The sequence below is a fragment of the Lissotriton vulgaris genome, chromosome 2_1, assembly GCF_964263255.1.
Source record: "Lissotriton vulgaris chromosome 2_1, aLisVul1.2, whole genome shotgun sequence".
NCBI classification, from domain to species: Eukaryota; Metazoa; Chordata; class Amphibia; order Caudata; family Salamandridae; genus Lissotriton; species Lissotriton vulgaris.
This window is the reverse complement of record NC_141687.1, coordinates 356,546,303-356,561,927: the sequence shown is the minus strand read 5'-3', so window position 1 is coordinate 356,561,927 and position 15,625 is coordinate 356,546,303. Positions and strand designations below refer to the sequence as shown.

General features: G+C 46.5%; 1 protein-coding gene across 3 annotated transcripts in view; it reads left to right on the top strand.

Annotated features, from left to right (window-relative positions):
- The window catches only part of NEK8 (NIMA related kinase 8), a 232,474-nt gene extending 220,063 nt beyond the window's left edge, over positions 1-12,411 (top strand). Inside the window, exons 15-16 of one of the 3 annotated variants that reach the window (XR_015308377.1) lie at positions 9,384-11,926; positions 12,060-12,411. Coding sequence is in view for 2 of the 3 variants with exons in the window: in XM_086955146.1 (XP_086811272.1) it covers positions 9,384-9,409 (26 nt within the window). In the remaining variant the exon portion in view is untranslated. Of the gene's footprint in view, positions 1-9,383 lie in introns of all 3 variants that reach the window. The other 2 variants (XM_086955147.1, XM_086955146.1) reach the window with 2 other exon arrangements.
- Positions 12,412-15,625: the final 3,214 nt, after the last annotated feature.

Genomic DNA, 15,625 nt, shown 5'->3' with positions numbered 1-15,625 from the left:
TAAAACACTACCCCCTACACTACACATGCACTACAACACTACCCTAAACCCTAAACCACTACCCCTACTCTACACATACACTACAACACTACCCTAAACCCTAAAACACTACCCTACACTAGACATACACTACAACACTACCCTACACTACACATGCACTACAACACTACCCTAAAACACTACCTCCTACACTACACATACACTACAACACTACCCTAAACCCTAAAACGCTACCCCCTACACTACACATACACTACAACACTACCCTAAACCCTAAAACACTACCCCCTACACTACACATACACTGCAAAACTACCCTAACCCCTAAAACACTACACATACACTACAACACTACCCTAAACACTAAAACACTAAACCCTACACTACACATACACTACTACACTACCCTAACTACACTGCCCCACTTACCTCTCTCTGCCCGTAGTCCCTCTCTTCACCTTCAACCGTGGATCCACTCTTCTCCTGCGAAGTAACGGCATATGCGAAGTAAAGTCATATGCGAAGTAAAAGACAATGCTAAGTAAAAGATGCTAAGTAAAGGAAGTGCGAAGTAAAAGACAATGCTAAGTAAAAGATGCTAAGTAAAGGAAGTGCGAAGTAAAAGATGCGAAATAATGGTTGTTTACCCCAAAGCACATCAGAGGTAATTCAGTACTGCTATACACTGTCATTGCTTAGTTGCTGCATAATAATGAGGGCCAACGTATATTGCCTTATAGTAGCAGAATACAAAATCTGGACCAAAAACTGTTTGCGATGGTATAAGATATATTTTCACACGGACAGAACGGGAGACTTGAGAAACGGGAGCCCTTTTAAAGAAATGCAACTAAAAAGTGAATATTATTACAATGTAAATGAGTACGATAAAATGTGTATTCAGTACTAAAAAGTAAGTAAGACGCCAGGCCAGTAGACTGCTTAATGAGTCCTTAGTAGATGCCAAACTTCAGCTTTCCAAAATCCTGCAAACGACTTCCCATCTGTCTCAAGGAGAAGTATGCTGTAACCAGTACTTTTGAGCGTGCATCAATATGCCCCGGATTATGAAACAGCTCACAGATAACTAGTGAGTTTAACATGGTCCTCACTTAAGGTAGCCAAGGGATCCCTAGGGCATCATCAAGGTGTAGACAATCTGACAGCTCCCTTGAGAAGCCAGTTTCTTGATTACCCTAAATCTTTATCCACAACAGTAAAGGGGCTGTTTTGTCAGCATCTTCCAGAAAATCCAGCCAGACTTCTGACTGACACATACAATTTGAGGAGGCTTGTGATAGGACCATCAGTCTTTTCAAGAATTTATTTACAACCATTTGAAGTTGTTCTGCCCCGTTTTAGCCCTTAACCCCAGCCCCTTAGCTCGCTATACTTATACTTTTACTAATAATCGGAATCTTCTTCACAGGCTTGTACCCCAATCTACGTGCAAATTTAAATACAGACTCTATGGTGGCCCTTTAGAGTTGGTTCACTTTAGAGTTTTTTAAAAGATCCTATTCTGCCATGCCTCCAAAGTAAGACCCAGATGGACGGTCAAAGAGACTTGCGCACGTTAAACAAGTGCAAAAGGCAGCTCACCCCCCTCCCTGCTGCTTCTGTCAATCAGCAGGCCCCGCCTTGACACACCGTTCGGGACTAGGTGACAAAAAACAAATGGCAATGAATTAACTTCATTATATTTTATTTTTCGAATCTTGGGGCATTTCAGTGTCCTGGTGTGAAAAGTGGATTGGCCCACTGGACATTAGTCTTAAAAATTATTGAAAGACAGCAACTTGGTATGCCTGTGAGACCACCATGGTATGGCTGAGATACCCGCCACCCCCTCTCAACACGATCCCACAAGGAGGAAAACCGGAAACATTTCTTTAAAGTTTTTGGATGTGGGAGGGAGTGACCCTCCCGCGGCCGTATTTATTAAAACAAAAAATTAAACATTAAACGTTTCATGTTATGTACAATTTCATTATCACATTGCGATGTTTGGCTAACCTTAACATATTCTCTAATACAGAGGTTCTCCTAGCCGAACTAGCATCCTACAAAAACATTCTCTATAAACACTGAAATTGTACATCCTAACGTTTAAGGGCCAACGGCAAGGTCATAACCGGTGTCAAGATCCCTAACCAGACTTACCCCTCCCACTTGGGAGGGGCGACAGCACAGAGGCTTACCTCAAGTGCAACTACTAACAATTTCCCTTGACTTGACGGGGGCACTTAAGACTCGACGCCATTTAAAGGTCGTTCGAATACTTGTGTGTGGTATCTAGAAGGTATCGTGGACCTCCCCCCTCCCCCCACCCCACACAACTTACCGCATCTGCCGTCGCAGATGACACTGGCCCCGGGAAATTCCCCAGGAGGGGGCTGTAACCCCTCCTACAAAGGAAGGGGCCTTGACCGCCTTTCCTTTACTTCCGGCGACCCGCCCTTAGACGGGACCGCCTCCCCATTGAGGGGCCAATGGCCACCTCTCCCGAGCGCTCCCATCCGTGTTGGGTGACGCCCACTCATAGGGATCTACCAATTAGTGCTCACCGATCATGACCTTACCGCCTACCAAAAAATAAATACGACAATTCTTACTCAAACCTATGAAAACATTGGTCGCTACGACCGAAAGAGCATGCTTAAATTGCAACACTACATCAAGTCATTTTAATCGTAACAACCTACACGATATTCACCATACTTTATTATGATCAACAACAAACTGATACTTTCACAACCTGTAAACGAAACAGAAAAACATACTTATAAAATTCACTTTATTGCACAACAACTTGCTGTCCTCAGGGGCTGGTGGGTGGGTCAAAATTGGCTCTTCGTTCTGTCCCGAGCTCACGTGTAGCGAGGAGGTGCAGCTTCGGAGCACAAGAACAAGAGGACGTCTTCTGGTCTTGCGTCTCTTTTTATCCGTCTTCAGGGCGGGCGTAAACCCGCCCCTGCCCGTCCCGGGGGCGGGGCTGGCTACGTCGGTGTCTAGGCCAGCCCACTCTAGGGCGGGAAAAAGCGCGCCCCGGCTACGCCGCTTCGGGCATACCAGCCGAGACGCGCCTCCCGCCCAAAAATGGCTTCCCGGGGGGATCGAGGCACTCCGCCATACGTTCGGGGGGACCGAGTGGTCGCCCCTTTCCATATGGCTGAGATACCCGCCACCCCCTCTCAACACGATCCCACAAGGAGGAAAACCGGAAACATTTCTTTAAAGTTTTTGGATGTGGGAGGGAGTGACCCTCCCGCGGCCGTATTTATTAAAACAAAAAATTAAACATTAAACGTTTCATGTTATGTACAATTTCATTATCACATTGCGATGTTTGGCTAACCTTAACATATTCTCTAATACAGAGGTTCTCCTAGCCGAACTAGCATCCTACAAAAACATTCTCTATAAACACTGAAATTGTACATCCTAACGTTTAAGGGCCAACGGCAAGGTCATAACCGGTGTCAAGATCCCTAACCAGACTTACCCCTCCCACTTGGGAGGGGCGACAGCACAGAGGCTTACCTCAAGTGCAACTACTAACAATTTCCCTTGACTTGACGGGGGCACTTAAGACTCGACGCCATTTAAAGGTCGTTCGAATACTTGTGTGTGGTATCTAGAAGGTATCGTGGACCTCCCCCCACCCCACACAACTTACCGCATCTGCCGTCGCAGATGACACTGGCCCCGGGAAATTCCCCAGGAGGGGGCTGTAACCCCTCCTACAAAGGAAGGGGCCTTGACCGCCTTTCCTTTACTTCCGGCGACCCGCCCTTAGACGGGACCGCCTCCCCATTGAGGGGCCAATGGCCACCTCTCCCGAGCGCTCCCATCCGTGTTGGGTGACGCCCACTCATAGGGATCTACCAATTAGTGCTCACCGATCATGACCTTACCGCCACAGGTCCGGATAGTTGACCGGCTATCCGGACCCCCCACAAAACTCCTACCTAAAGGTCATGTTTTAACGATTTTAACCAAGCTAAGAAGTCTCCTATGAGTAACTCATTCCCCACCCTCGACAAATGCACACCATCCCCCAAATACATACTGTCATCATTAATACAACTATGCGAGATCGAATGCAATGTCTTGGAACGGAACAACCTACTCACTTTGTTATTCAGCTTCCTAACAGAATGATTCAAAGCAGGGATCGAGATAGCCCCCCGCCACACTTTCCGTGGGATCATATGAGACCACGCAATTATGCACCCCGGAACTCTCCTCGCTAACCAACTTACCGTGGAAAGCATAGCCTCCAGGAGAAGTCGTCTACCGGTGGTGACCAAATCATTGCCCCCCAAATGCACTATGACTAAGGACGGCGGTGACCTCATCCGCCCTAACAAACCCTCAAAGAATGCTTGAAACTGGTTAATACAGAGACCGCCTCTTCCGTAGAAGGACACTCTGTACCCGTATTCCCCAGGTATGTGAAACATGTCCCCTGCTTTGAATACGTCTGCGGCCCGTCTCACGTATGAGTGGCCCACGACCCACACCTCCTTTCTCACAGCCGGTGATGTGCGACCGCTGGCCTGGTGTTGGGTCGACTGCACAGTCCGCCCTGCCGCGTAGGCTTGCGCAACTGAAAACAAACAAAAGACAAGAAGCGTGAGTACTTGATTACAGCTTCACAACATGTGCAATCGCACGTACCTCTTATAACAATTGGAGGACCAACGCCCCACTCGTTTCACCTGTTCTACATTAAGACCCCTGGCTGTAGCTTCAGTGGCAGCCCCTATTCTAAAGGAATGGGTCCCAAATTCGCCCGGGTCCAAGCCCGCTGCGGCAATGGCCATTGCAAGCACCCGCTGAAACTGAAATCTCGTCAGTGGGGTGGCGTCTGCATGCCTCAACAATGTCCCCCCCCATGATGCCGCCCTCCGTGCTAGGTAATCTTCTAAACACTGTACCGGACACATGGAGGACCCGGGGGTCCTGCGAATGATCGTGCAGTCCCCCCTCCCATCTTGATCGGTCTTGGACCTGAGAAAGGAGACAATCATCGCATCGCCCCTGATCTGAACATGTTCCCTGCACAAGCCCCCCGCCACATCCTGTTTGTTCCTTGCAACCAGCTCACTTATTCTCATAGCCCCGTGAAATGCCAGCGTAAATGCAGTCCAGAACAAACAGGTCTCGAAAGGAGACGAGCATGTGGTAGGGAGTGTGGCCAGTAACTGGGACAACCTATCCAGACCTATCGGTCGTCTTACGTCTACTCTGCGACCCTCTAAGCGTTGCCACCCACGCAGCGCCTTTTGTACTGAAAAAGACGCTGTCGGGTCCTGGATCCCATGGGCCCTGGCAACAAAGGAAATGGCGGCACGATGCCTTTGGGCCGTAGCCACCGATTTCCCAGCCCTACGTAAGGACATCAGAAAATGTACTACCCACTCTTCCTGACCCCAAAGTCCCCCTCTCTCAGCCCCCAAAAAGGCTAAATAGGCCTGAAACGCCCCTTCATATGCCTTCCTTGTCCTGGGTGCTAGACTCTCTCCCACGAGGTGACGAAGTTCGGGGCACCGAGAGACCAGAGAGCTTCGGGGAAGGGTGCCGGCTCTGGGTCCGCTGAAGGAAGGAAACCCGAGAAAGCCTGCATGTGAAAACGAGACAGTGCATCAGCAGCCTGATTCATCACCCCCGGGACATGTTTTGCTCTGAAAACCACGTTCAGTTGCATACACGGTAAGACAATTTCTTTGAGCAGCCTCAAAATCAATTTACAACGGGCTGCCTGACTATTGATGCATTCTACAACGGTCATATTGTCGGACCAGAACACGACAGAATGATCTCTGAACCCTTCAGGCCAGGTTCTCAGGGCCACCAGAATGGGAAATAGTTCAAGGAAAGCAATATTACTCGTCAGCCCCTTCTCGTGCCACCACGGGGGCCACCTTTGTGCAGACCATTTTGTGCCGAAGATGGCGCCAAAGCCTATGCTTCCTGCTGAATCTGTCCATAACCCAAGCTCTTCGGAGGACACGGCTGGCTTGTTCCAGACGATTCGACCATTGAAGTCTGCCAAAAATGCTAACCAAATTCGCATGTCCTGGCGGACCTCGGCCGATAACCTCGTACGATGATGACCCTCCTTTAGGCCAACCATCGCTTGGGCAATTGAGCGGGAAAAGGGGCGGGCCATTGGAATCACCCTCAAGGCAAAGTTCAACTTTCCCACCAATTGTTGCAACTGATGCAGTGTAACCTTAGATGCATTTAAACATACTTGGAGGGCTGTCCTGAATTTCAACACTTTGATAGCTGGTAAACGGAAACACCCCTCCCCTGAGTCCAACTCGACCCCCAAAAACTCGAGGCAAGTCGTGGGACCCATAGTTTTACCCGGTGCCAATGGCACGCCAAAATGACCCATCAACACACAGAATTCAGCTAAGGCCTGGGCACATTCTGAATTTCCGGCGGGACCAAGGAACAGAAAGTCGTCAAGGTAGTGCATTACATTTCGGAAACCCGTTTTCTTAGTGAACACCCATTGCAGGAAAGTACTGAATTTTTCAAAATAAGCACATGATATAGAGCATCCCATTGGCATACACCTATCCATGTAAAATGACCCCTGAAACCCGAATCCCAGAAGACGCTGGTCGTCTGGGTGTACCGGGAGCAACCGGAACGCTGACTCGATATCTGATTTCGCCATCAACGTCCCGGGCCCCAGGCGATTCAAGATGGCTACTGCCTCATCAAACGATGCGTATCGCACCGAACAAACTTCTGGATCAATTGCATCGTTGACCGAAAGACCATACGGAGCAGACAAATTGTGGATCAAACGAAACTCACCTGGGTCCTTCTTGGGGACTACCCCTAACGGAGAACAGACAAAATCCGGTACCGGGGGTATACTAAACGGGCCGGCGACCCGTCCCCGGCTAACCTCTTTCTGAATTTTCTCTTGCACTACAGATGTATGTTGTAAAACGGACAGTTGATTTTTGCATGTCCCTACACCCTGAAAGTCCCCCACCGGGATGCGGAAACCATGTGTAAAACCGTTCCGCAGCACCCCGGCAGAAGTACGATCCGGGTATTCGCTAAGCCAGGGAATCATTGCCAAGGTATCGATCGGGGTTGGTAGAGGCGCCCCTCGGACTATCTTAGACCTGTTTGGCGCCACCCTTTCCCCCATTCTCACTCGTTCTGGCTCTGCACGATGACTCAGGATGGGACGACCCACAAGTACTACATTCGTGTTTGAATTTACAAGTTCCCGGAGGCCTGGTACATTTCCCTTTGTTGAAATTAAAACAGAAACCCTTTTTCCCTGTACTGCCTGCGGGTCTCGAATAATCGTCGGTGCTCGTACTTGGTCGAAAGGGCGTCCCCACATTTTGGCGGGAGTAATCAAGAACATTGCTCCCAACCAATGGCATTTTTAACATTCCTGATTCCTTCATTTTATCCCATGTCACAGAATCGTAACAATCCCAAGTCAAACTCTTGTTATGCTCCTTTTCTTTCCTGAACAGATTGTCATAACAGAACCAATGGTTACCTTGATACGCTGTCGAGTAACCCATAATTCGTGATTGATAAATGGGAAATTCGGGAAGCAACTCGGGCCTACGTTCCCCCGAAATCGATGTAAAAATTCCCCATGCATTGCCCCAGTTGCCAATATTCTCATTTACCTTAAAGGCGGCCATTTTTGCGCGCCAAACACTTGGATGCATTAAGTCCTTCTGACTCTTAACATGCTCTACCTCATAATGATCGACAAGCAGGGAGAATATATTCACGTATTCCCCCGCCCAAATCTTTTCTTTTATTGCTAAAGGAACATGCTGCCCCAATCTCTCTCTACGAGAGGGTGCTGACTCGTCCCTTGCGATCGGCAATGGCCGCTTACCTGAACCGGATGCTGTTTCTGCCACTTGTGGCTTTTCTACCGGTGCGGTCACCTTGGCTGCTTCTTTCTCCTTACGCAGCTTGCTTATCAGCGCCTGTGCCTCGGCAGCCGTGGCGCCCCCAGTACTATCGCCCAACCATGCTGCTAGCTGTGCTGCCAGCTCGGGGGGCATATCCTCGTTGGTTGTCGGGGTGATGACAACGGGGATTGGATTCCCCTCCATCGGTAGCGGGGTCGGCACCTCGAGCGGGGCAGAGGGAGCCGGGACATCGCCCCCGGCTGGAACCCTTCTCGGCCTCTTAGGTCTCTCTCCAGCCGGTGGTTGGCCCGATCCCTCCTCCCCGTCTCGCTCCGCCAGCCGCCTCTTTATGTCGGACATATCCTTACAAAGGGCCCGAACCATCTGCTCAGTCGTCATTCTCTTTGCGCCTTTCTTGGGCATCTCTCCGACGAAGTATCTAGAAGACAAAGAAAAAGATCAAAACGCTCAAAATTGGCTCTTCGTTCTGTCCCGAGCTCACGTGTAGCGAGGAGGTGCAGCTTCGGAGCACAAGAACAAGAGGACGTCTTCTGGTCTTGCGTCTCTTTTTATCCGTCTTCAGGGCGGGCGTAAACCCGCCCCTGCCCGTCCCGGGGGCGGGGCTGGCTACGTCGGTGTCTAGGCCAGCCCACTCTAGGGCGGGAAAAAGCGCGCCCCGGCTACGCCGCTTCGGGCATACCAGCCGAGACGCGCCTCCCGCCCAAAAATGGCTTCCCGGGGGGATCGAGGCACTCCGCCATACGTTTGGGGGGACCGAGTGGTCGCCCCTTTCCAAGAAACAGCGTGGCTGACATTTCCAGAGCCCGTCGAGCTTCTATACATGTTAGACCGGGAATCCCTAGAACATATTCTTGTTGAACTGATGTCTTCTAGTGGGCATATATTGACAACACTATTTTTTATACGGAATATTCTCCACCAGTTCGTTCTTTTTCTTTTTATCGGGGCATATGAACATGTTTTTAACCCTGCTAATGAGATATTTATTTATCCAATGAACACACATTTTTGCATCATCGTACTCATAGTACTATTGTTTTATCCTTTTATTAAGTTGTGCCTTCTGAATCTGTTTTGCTGTATTATTTTTACTTTTATATTCCTATTAATTTAAACTTAGTGTGGACATTGCTAATGGTTTTCACTGTATAGTAATGGCTGTTTCCTTTTCCTTATGCACAGCACCTACATGCTCTTATTGTGAGGTTTATCTTGTTTCTCGCTCCAGATTCTCGAAGGTGAACAAAGGTTACTATCAGTGAAACCTTTTTATCTTTGTAGACAGAGTGTGTAGTTCTTCAACAATTGAATTTCTCACAGTCAAACATTTCGAGCTAGAGGGCCAGTGAGGGGCTGGGCTGTTCTCTTGGTTCTGATCCCCTGCGTTTGATTCTTGATTGAATTATTTCGTGATTATTGTGTTTTGCTTCCTTTCAGCAGCAGCAGAAGAAGCCCCCGTGTGAGACGCAGTATTGTGGAGATTGTGATGACAGACGTATGGATAATCAAGTGCCACAGATCTTCAGCCTGGGAGGTTCTAGATTACTGGGCACATTTGAACCCGCCAAGAGCCCTGCGTGTTCCTGATGTTAACTGCAGCACAGGGGTGTACATCACACTGATAACCCGAAAGGAACAATGCAGTTACTCAGCAAGGCCTGAATGTTAAATATTCTCCGTACACTACAGAATCCTATTGGGGAGATGCTTTTATCCGCTGTATCACTGCCTGATGTCCTGCATCTGGACCTCGGCTATGACACTGTTTAAATCGGCATGCTTTTATCCCCATTATCTATTCAAACTGTTTTGGTATGCAAGATTAATGCCCAAAATATTTTCCACTGTCTGTAAATAAGATTAGACAACATTTTGGAAAGAGTGCACATTTCTTAATCTCCCTAATCCTTATATTGCTCTTTTTTTAACCTGTGTGGCTACTTGCAAGCAGAAGTAAATAGGGGACTCTCCTCATCAGAAGGGCTCCCTTGGACACTTTTGTAAATGCCTAGGAAGTGTTTCGTGAATGTGAAGCCTTGGATACCTGAATAGGGGGTGCCTGGAATAGTGAAAAGTAAGTGTTATAGTGTCACAACTTCACAGCAGTGAACAAGATCGGTCAGCACTGAAAAGCACAAAGGTCAGGCCTAGGTAAGCTGGTGCAATGTTTTATGTTTTTTGCAAGAATATACCACAAAAAGAAGAAAACAGACTGCCACCGTAGTATGGGCATCCTATGCTTGCAATAAGAATCTGAAATGTAATAGTGATATTTTTAAATAACAGCTTTTCATGTGTGCCATGCATTTAATTGTTATTGTTATAATGATTTGTAAAGGAAACAAGAATAAATCAAGACCTAAGTCAGCCCCTAAAACGTAAGCAGCTACAATGTTACAATGCCATGTACATACTGTATATCATCAACTTTAGCCAAAGTGCAGGCCAAATAGCACTTATTTAAAGATAAAACAATAAATAAATAAAGCACATTTTGCACCAGCTTTGTCATGCAAGCGAAATTAACTATGTTAGGGCAGGTGTGATTAATGTGCAGAGTGAAGTCACTCAAAGTCAAGGAAGCCAATGGATGAAGAGGCCTCACCCATTGCCCGATGATGTATGCTACATGGGCAGAAGCAAAATGTGAATTGCAATTTTAAAAAGCAATAGATGAAGCCTGCTGACCAAAAGCCCCTGTGTGTATTTTGTGTTTGGGGGGAAAACGATATCTGGCAAAGAGAGTTAAAGTTATCTCAATGACCAGGCCTAAAAAGTACACCATTAAAAGAGAACTATTCATTAAGGTTGTTTATTTTGCAGCAGATGTAAAAGCCCCACCCTCTTAAGAAACTATGACTTCCTTTCTGCATGTACAACCCCTAACCCACATAACCCTGAGGGAATTACATGGCACCTAATTTATTACCTAGTGAAGAGGTAAAATCAACAAATATCTACTAGAATGGGCCAATCCTGGTTTTGACACGATGAAGGCAAACTGAAACATTCTCATAACAAAGGTAAAAGCAACAGCCAAGCTTGGAATGGCGGAGTATGTCATAGGTTTTCTAGGAAACAGCCAACAGCCACTTTCCCTCCATTCATCTCCTCTACACAGGGCTGACTGATATTTGAGGAATGTCTAATCAATAATGGCCGTTCAGATTGGGCGGAGCCGGGTTGGAGATTGAGATAAGACAGCACTCGGTCCATCCTCGTGATGGCTGACAGGACCCTCCTGTGAAAGAAATTCCAATTCCAAATATTCGCATATCTTTCTGACCCCGAAAGTTCTGGAATCCAACTCTGTTGCCCACACACAGAGTAGGTACACCAATCACACATCTGACCAAACTCATGTCTTTAACCCCATGGGCTACATACATGCATGAACCTACAAAGTCAAAAATGTTAAATGCATTAACCATTTCCAACTTTGCAGTCAGTATGTGTGATATTTCTACAAAGAAATAACCTGTTTATAGAATGTCATAAAGTCTCATATATTATTCTAAGCCCTGCCGTGCGTTTCTCAGGAGAGTCACAGACACCAAAACCTGCAGTGCTGCCAGTTGCCCCATGTCATGTGTGATATTCTTAGCTAATTCTGACTTTTCGCCAGCTTCCTTTGAGTGCTACGTCATAGTTTTCCTTTTGCCATTGACCGTATGCCCTTCCAAGCCGCAGCACGTGAAGTGCTTGTAGTTAGAAAGCAAAGAAGCTTGCAAGTGTCACTCATGACAGGTGACTGCTCAGAGTCTCTGATGCATCACAAAGGTACCTCTCCTCCTGGGGTTCTGCTGTCGCTACCTCGGATTGAGCTCTACCCTTTCAGCGTGCCAAGGATGGAAACGCTGCAGGCCGGTAGAGTTTCTCACACAGGAAGTAGTGTGCTTCAGCACATAAAGGCCTGTTTTCCTGTCTCAGAATCCTTTTGGATGCACGCACAGAAGCCTGCTTTCTTCCTCCTACAGGAAGTACAAATCCTGGGCACGTGAAGATTTGTTTCCATTTGCCAGTATCCTTTTAGGCAGATCTTCTCTGATGTCTGCCTTGTTCCTGCTGCAGGAAGCAGACAGCCCTGGCACTCAATCGGTTTTCATTGCCCAGGAAGATTTTAGTTTTCCGATCAGTAAGTCCCTGACTGCACTGCCTTCATACATGTACAGTTGTCTTTGTCCCAGATTAACAGCTTCTTGGTGTGGAATGTCATTATTCCAGATAAACCACTGCATGACTTAGGCATTAGTGTCACTTGCATTTCTTTAAACTTGTTTAATTATCAGAAGTAAATGCTGTTGTTATAGAACCATCTGGTGTAGTTTTATTTTAAGAATGGTTTATTTTCAGTGTGTAATGCGGACAATGCTATGTATTTGTATACGCCAAACCACCTATTATGTATATCGCACTATCTTTATACTGAAGCATATGTTTTATGGTAATAAAAAGTATTTAAAAAGAATTGTTTATTTTGTTATTAACACTGCATGCACTCCCCTTAACGCTGCTGAATATCAAGACTCAACTCTGATAGGCGGACCCAGCCCTCCAGTAACCGCTACCCACGTGTATCTCTGGGTATGCAGAATCCAATTTATAGCAGTTTTTATAGTAGCAGAATTTTAATTTTGTTGAGGTGTTGGAAATCTAAGGTGTCAAACAGTGTCACGGTATTTGAGAAGAAGAGGTCGAAGCATTATTTATTTATTTATTTATTTGGGGAGCTTAGAGGAATCTGAAAAGAGAACTTCATCTACTAAGTCTATGTCAGCCTCGGACGGAAGAGGGCTACTTTCTACTCTCTTCATACTACTTTACTACTGCAGAAGGTAAGTGTGCAGCTTCTCGCTGAATGACATAGCGGGGAGGAGGGCGGACTTGTGCTTGCTTCAGCATGCTCATTTGAGACGTCTATTGTGGTTTAGACTGATGTTGGTCAGATGGTACCGTGTACCGCCTAGCGCTGTGGGAAGATGTTTATCATGCACTTCTGCCCACAGTCCTTTAGAAGGGATTGTCCTGTTGGCTTGGCTGTGTGCCCTCGGTTAAGATTTGGCACTGGGGAGGGCAGGCCTCTTATAGATTAGTGGGGGCCCAGTTTTGATTTGTTGTTAGCCAAATGTTTGTATAAACCAAATAGTTTTCGAGCAATTTCTTAATCGTTGATGAATTTGTTGAGATATTAAACTCGGTGACAAGTCAACGTTCCCTCCACATACTGACAAAGAGGACAAGTTACAAAATAAAGAAGTAATTCTCCACCTGTGAAAGTATTTCTAGCTGATGGAGATTTACATTTTTTTTCTTTCTCATAAGATCACAATAGTACGCCTGGAAGGTTGTGCCAGATACAGCATTCCAAGCATGCTGCTGGAAATGTCATGTGACATTTCCACAATTCATAATTCATTGACGCTTAGATTTAAACATTGGGAAAATGGTGCTAGATGTGCAAAAGCACATTTTTGTCTTATATTTTTCCTCTGCAGGCAATCCTTTTTTCTCATGGAGACACTCTATCCCCTACATCTCCAAGTTTGGAGGTGATCTGTTCCTCTTCCAATCTTTGAAAGGGAGATACTCCAGCCCTTAGTTGGAATACAACTTGGACCATTTCTAGAGTAAGAAAGAGTCAGACAGGAGTTTGTGGGAATTCACAAATGTATTCGGCTAACAATGCTTTTTTCTACCCACTTCTGACCCACCAGCTGGGGGTTACTATTGTGGATTTATCCACTGTCCTGGCAGATACATCTGAAAGTTGTAAACCCATTTACACCTGTCTTTATTCCTTTTGTGAATTCCTGGCCAGGGTAAATGATGGCATTTTGAGCCTGAAATGTAAGTATACTCACGAAAATGCCTTGATGAATTGCCCCCGGAGTCTGTAACGATGGGCTGCAGCACAGGCTTCACACAGGAGTGTATTGAGGAGCCAGTTTAAGCAATTAATTTGCCCCGTTCTCTGAAGGAATAGCGATAGGTGGAAAATAGTTTGTTAGCTGTAGCATTGGGTGTGGAAATTGTAAAATGTGATTAGAGAACACTGATAGGTGATGTGGAGTAAAGTCTCAAAGATTGGTGGGGGGGGGGGGCTAGGGAACTATTGGCGATATTTAGTGCTCAGTTGGAGGTGGTCCTAGAAAGTGTAGTGGTGGTGCATGTAGTGGCATACCGGGTGCAGATATTGTTACGGCTGGATAAGGAAATGGTGGCAGATGGATGGGATTACGGTGTTGAAACAGATGCTGATAAACAGGAAGTCTGAGGGCACATCTGACGTACAGGAGCTGAGTCGATGAAAGAGCAAAGGCTGTTTTCAGAGCAGGTGACAAAGGGTTAGATAGAGCGATGCAGGTGCAAAGTACAGGGCACGTAGTAGGTGATTTTGATGGATATGTATTCTGAGTATGTGGTCTGTAGAATAGACCTTTGGGTCAATATGAACAATCTGTATAAATGTATGACATCTGTTAGTAAACATGCAGAGTCAGTAGGTGAGTTTGTGGTTAAGCATGTGGAGTCTCGGTGGCGCACTTGGAGCATGAGTGTATGGAGTAGATTGATGAGCATGTGGAGACAGGGAAAATGTGAGAGTCAATGGGTAAGCATGTGGAGTCAATGGGTGAGCACGTGGTGTCAGGTGAGCATGTGGAGACTAGGTGAGCTTATCGAGTCTAGGTGAAAATGTGACGTTTGAACAACGAGTCTGGTGAGCGAGTGAAGACTTGGTGAGTATGTGAGGCATTTAAGAAGTTTGTAAGTGAGCATGTGGAGTTGGTGGGTTAGCATGTGGAGCCGGTGGGTTAGCATGGGGAGTCATTGGTTGAGCGTGTGAAGTCTGTAGGTGAGTGTGTTGAGGTTGTGGGTGAGTGGGTGGAGTCAGTGGGGCAGTGTGTGAATTCAGTGGGTCAGTGTGTGGATTCAGTGGGTCACTGTGTGGAGTCTGTATGTGAGTATGTGTAGTCTGTACATGAGCATGTGGGTTCTGTGAGTGACCATGTGGCGCCAGTTTATGAATTTGTAGAGTCTGTGGGTGAGCGTATGGCATTGATGTTCACTTGGTGGGTGAATATTTGCCCTCAGTGGGTGATTTGTTTCGAGTTGGTAGGTAGGTGGTAAGGGTAACAAGGCCAAAGGTTAAGACTTTGTGAGAGCCAAAACATTTTGGGTGAGTGTATGGAGGCTCTGAAAAGATGTAGCACATTTATACCCTTACCTGATACAGCTGCTCTGTCAGTGTTTACATACATGGCTGGATTTCACCAGAACGGCGCTTTCTCCTAAAAAAAACCTGCCTCGTACAGTTTCTGTACCCCTTTACCAATTTCTACAGTTTGCCATCAAGAAACTTACATCTCTTTTATCTGTTTAAGACATAGTTTTGTAAACAGTGACTATGAAGTCCATTGTATTGTTTTCATAGTATTTTTTAGATGAATTTGCAACAGTTACTTAGTGTGCACATTTTTGTGCAGTGAGTTTATCGGGGATAATGGAGTATAGGGAGGCCCTGGAGATGTGTGGAGAATTTCTGGACCACTTTGAGGCTGGCTGTATGTGACTATGCACAGTTATGAGTGAGAATGAGGAGGATGTGGGTAAGTGTGACCAGTCTGTAAGGGAGAGTGCAAGGATTGTGTGGGGAGCATGTAAAATCTTGGCAAGTGTGA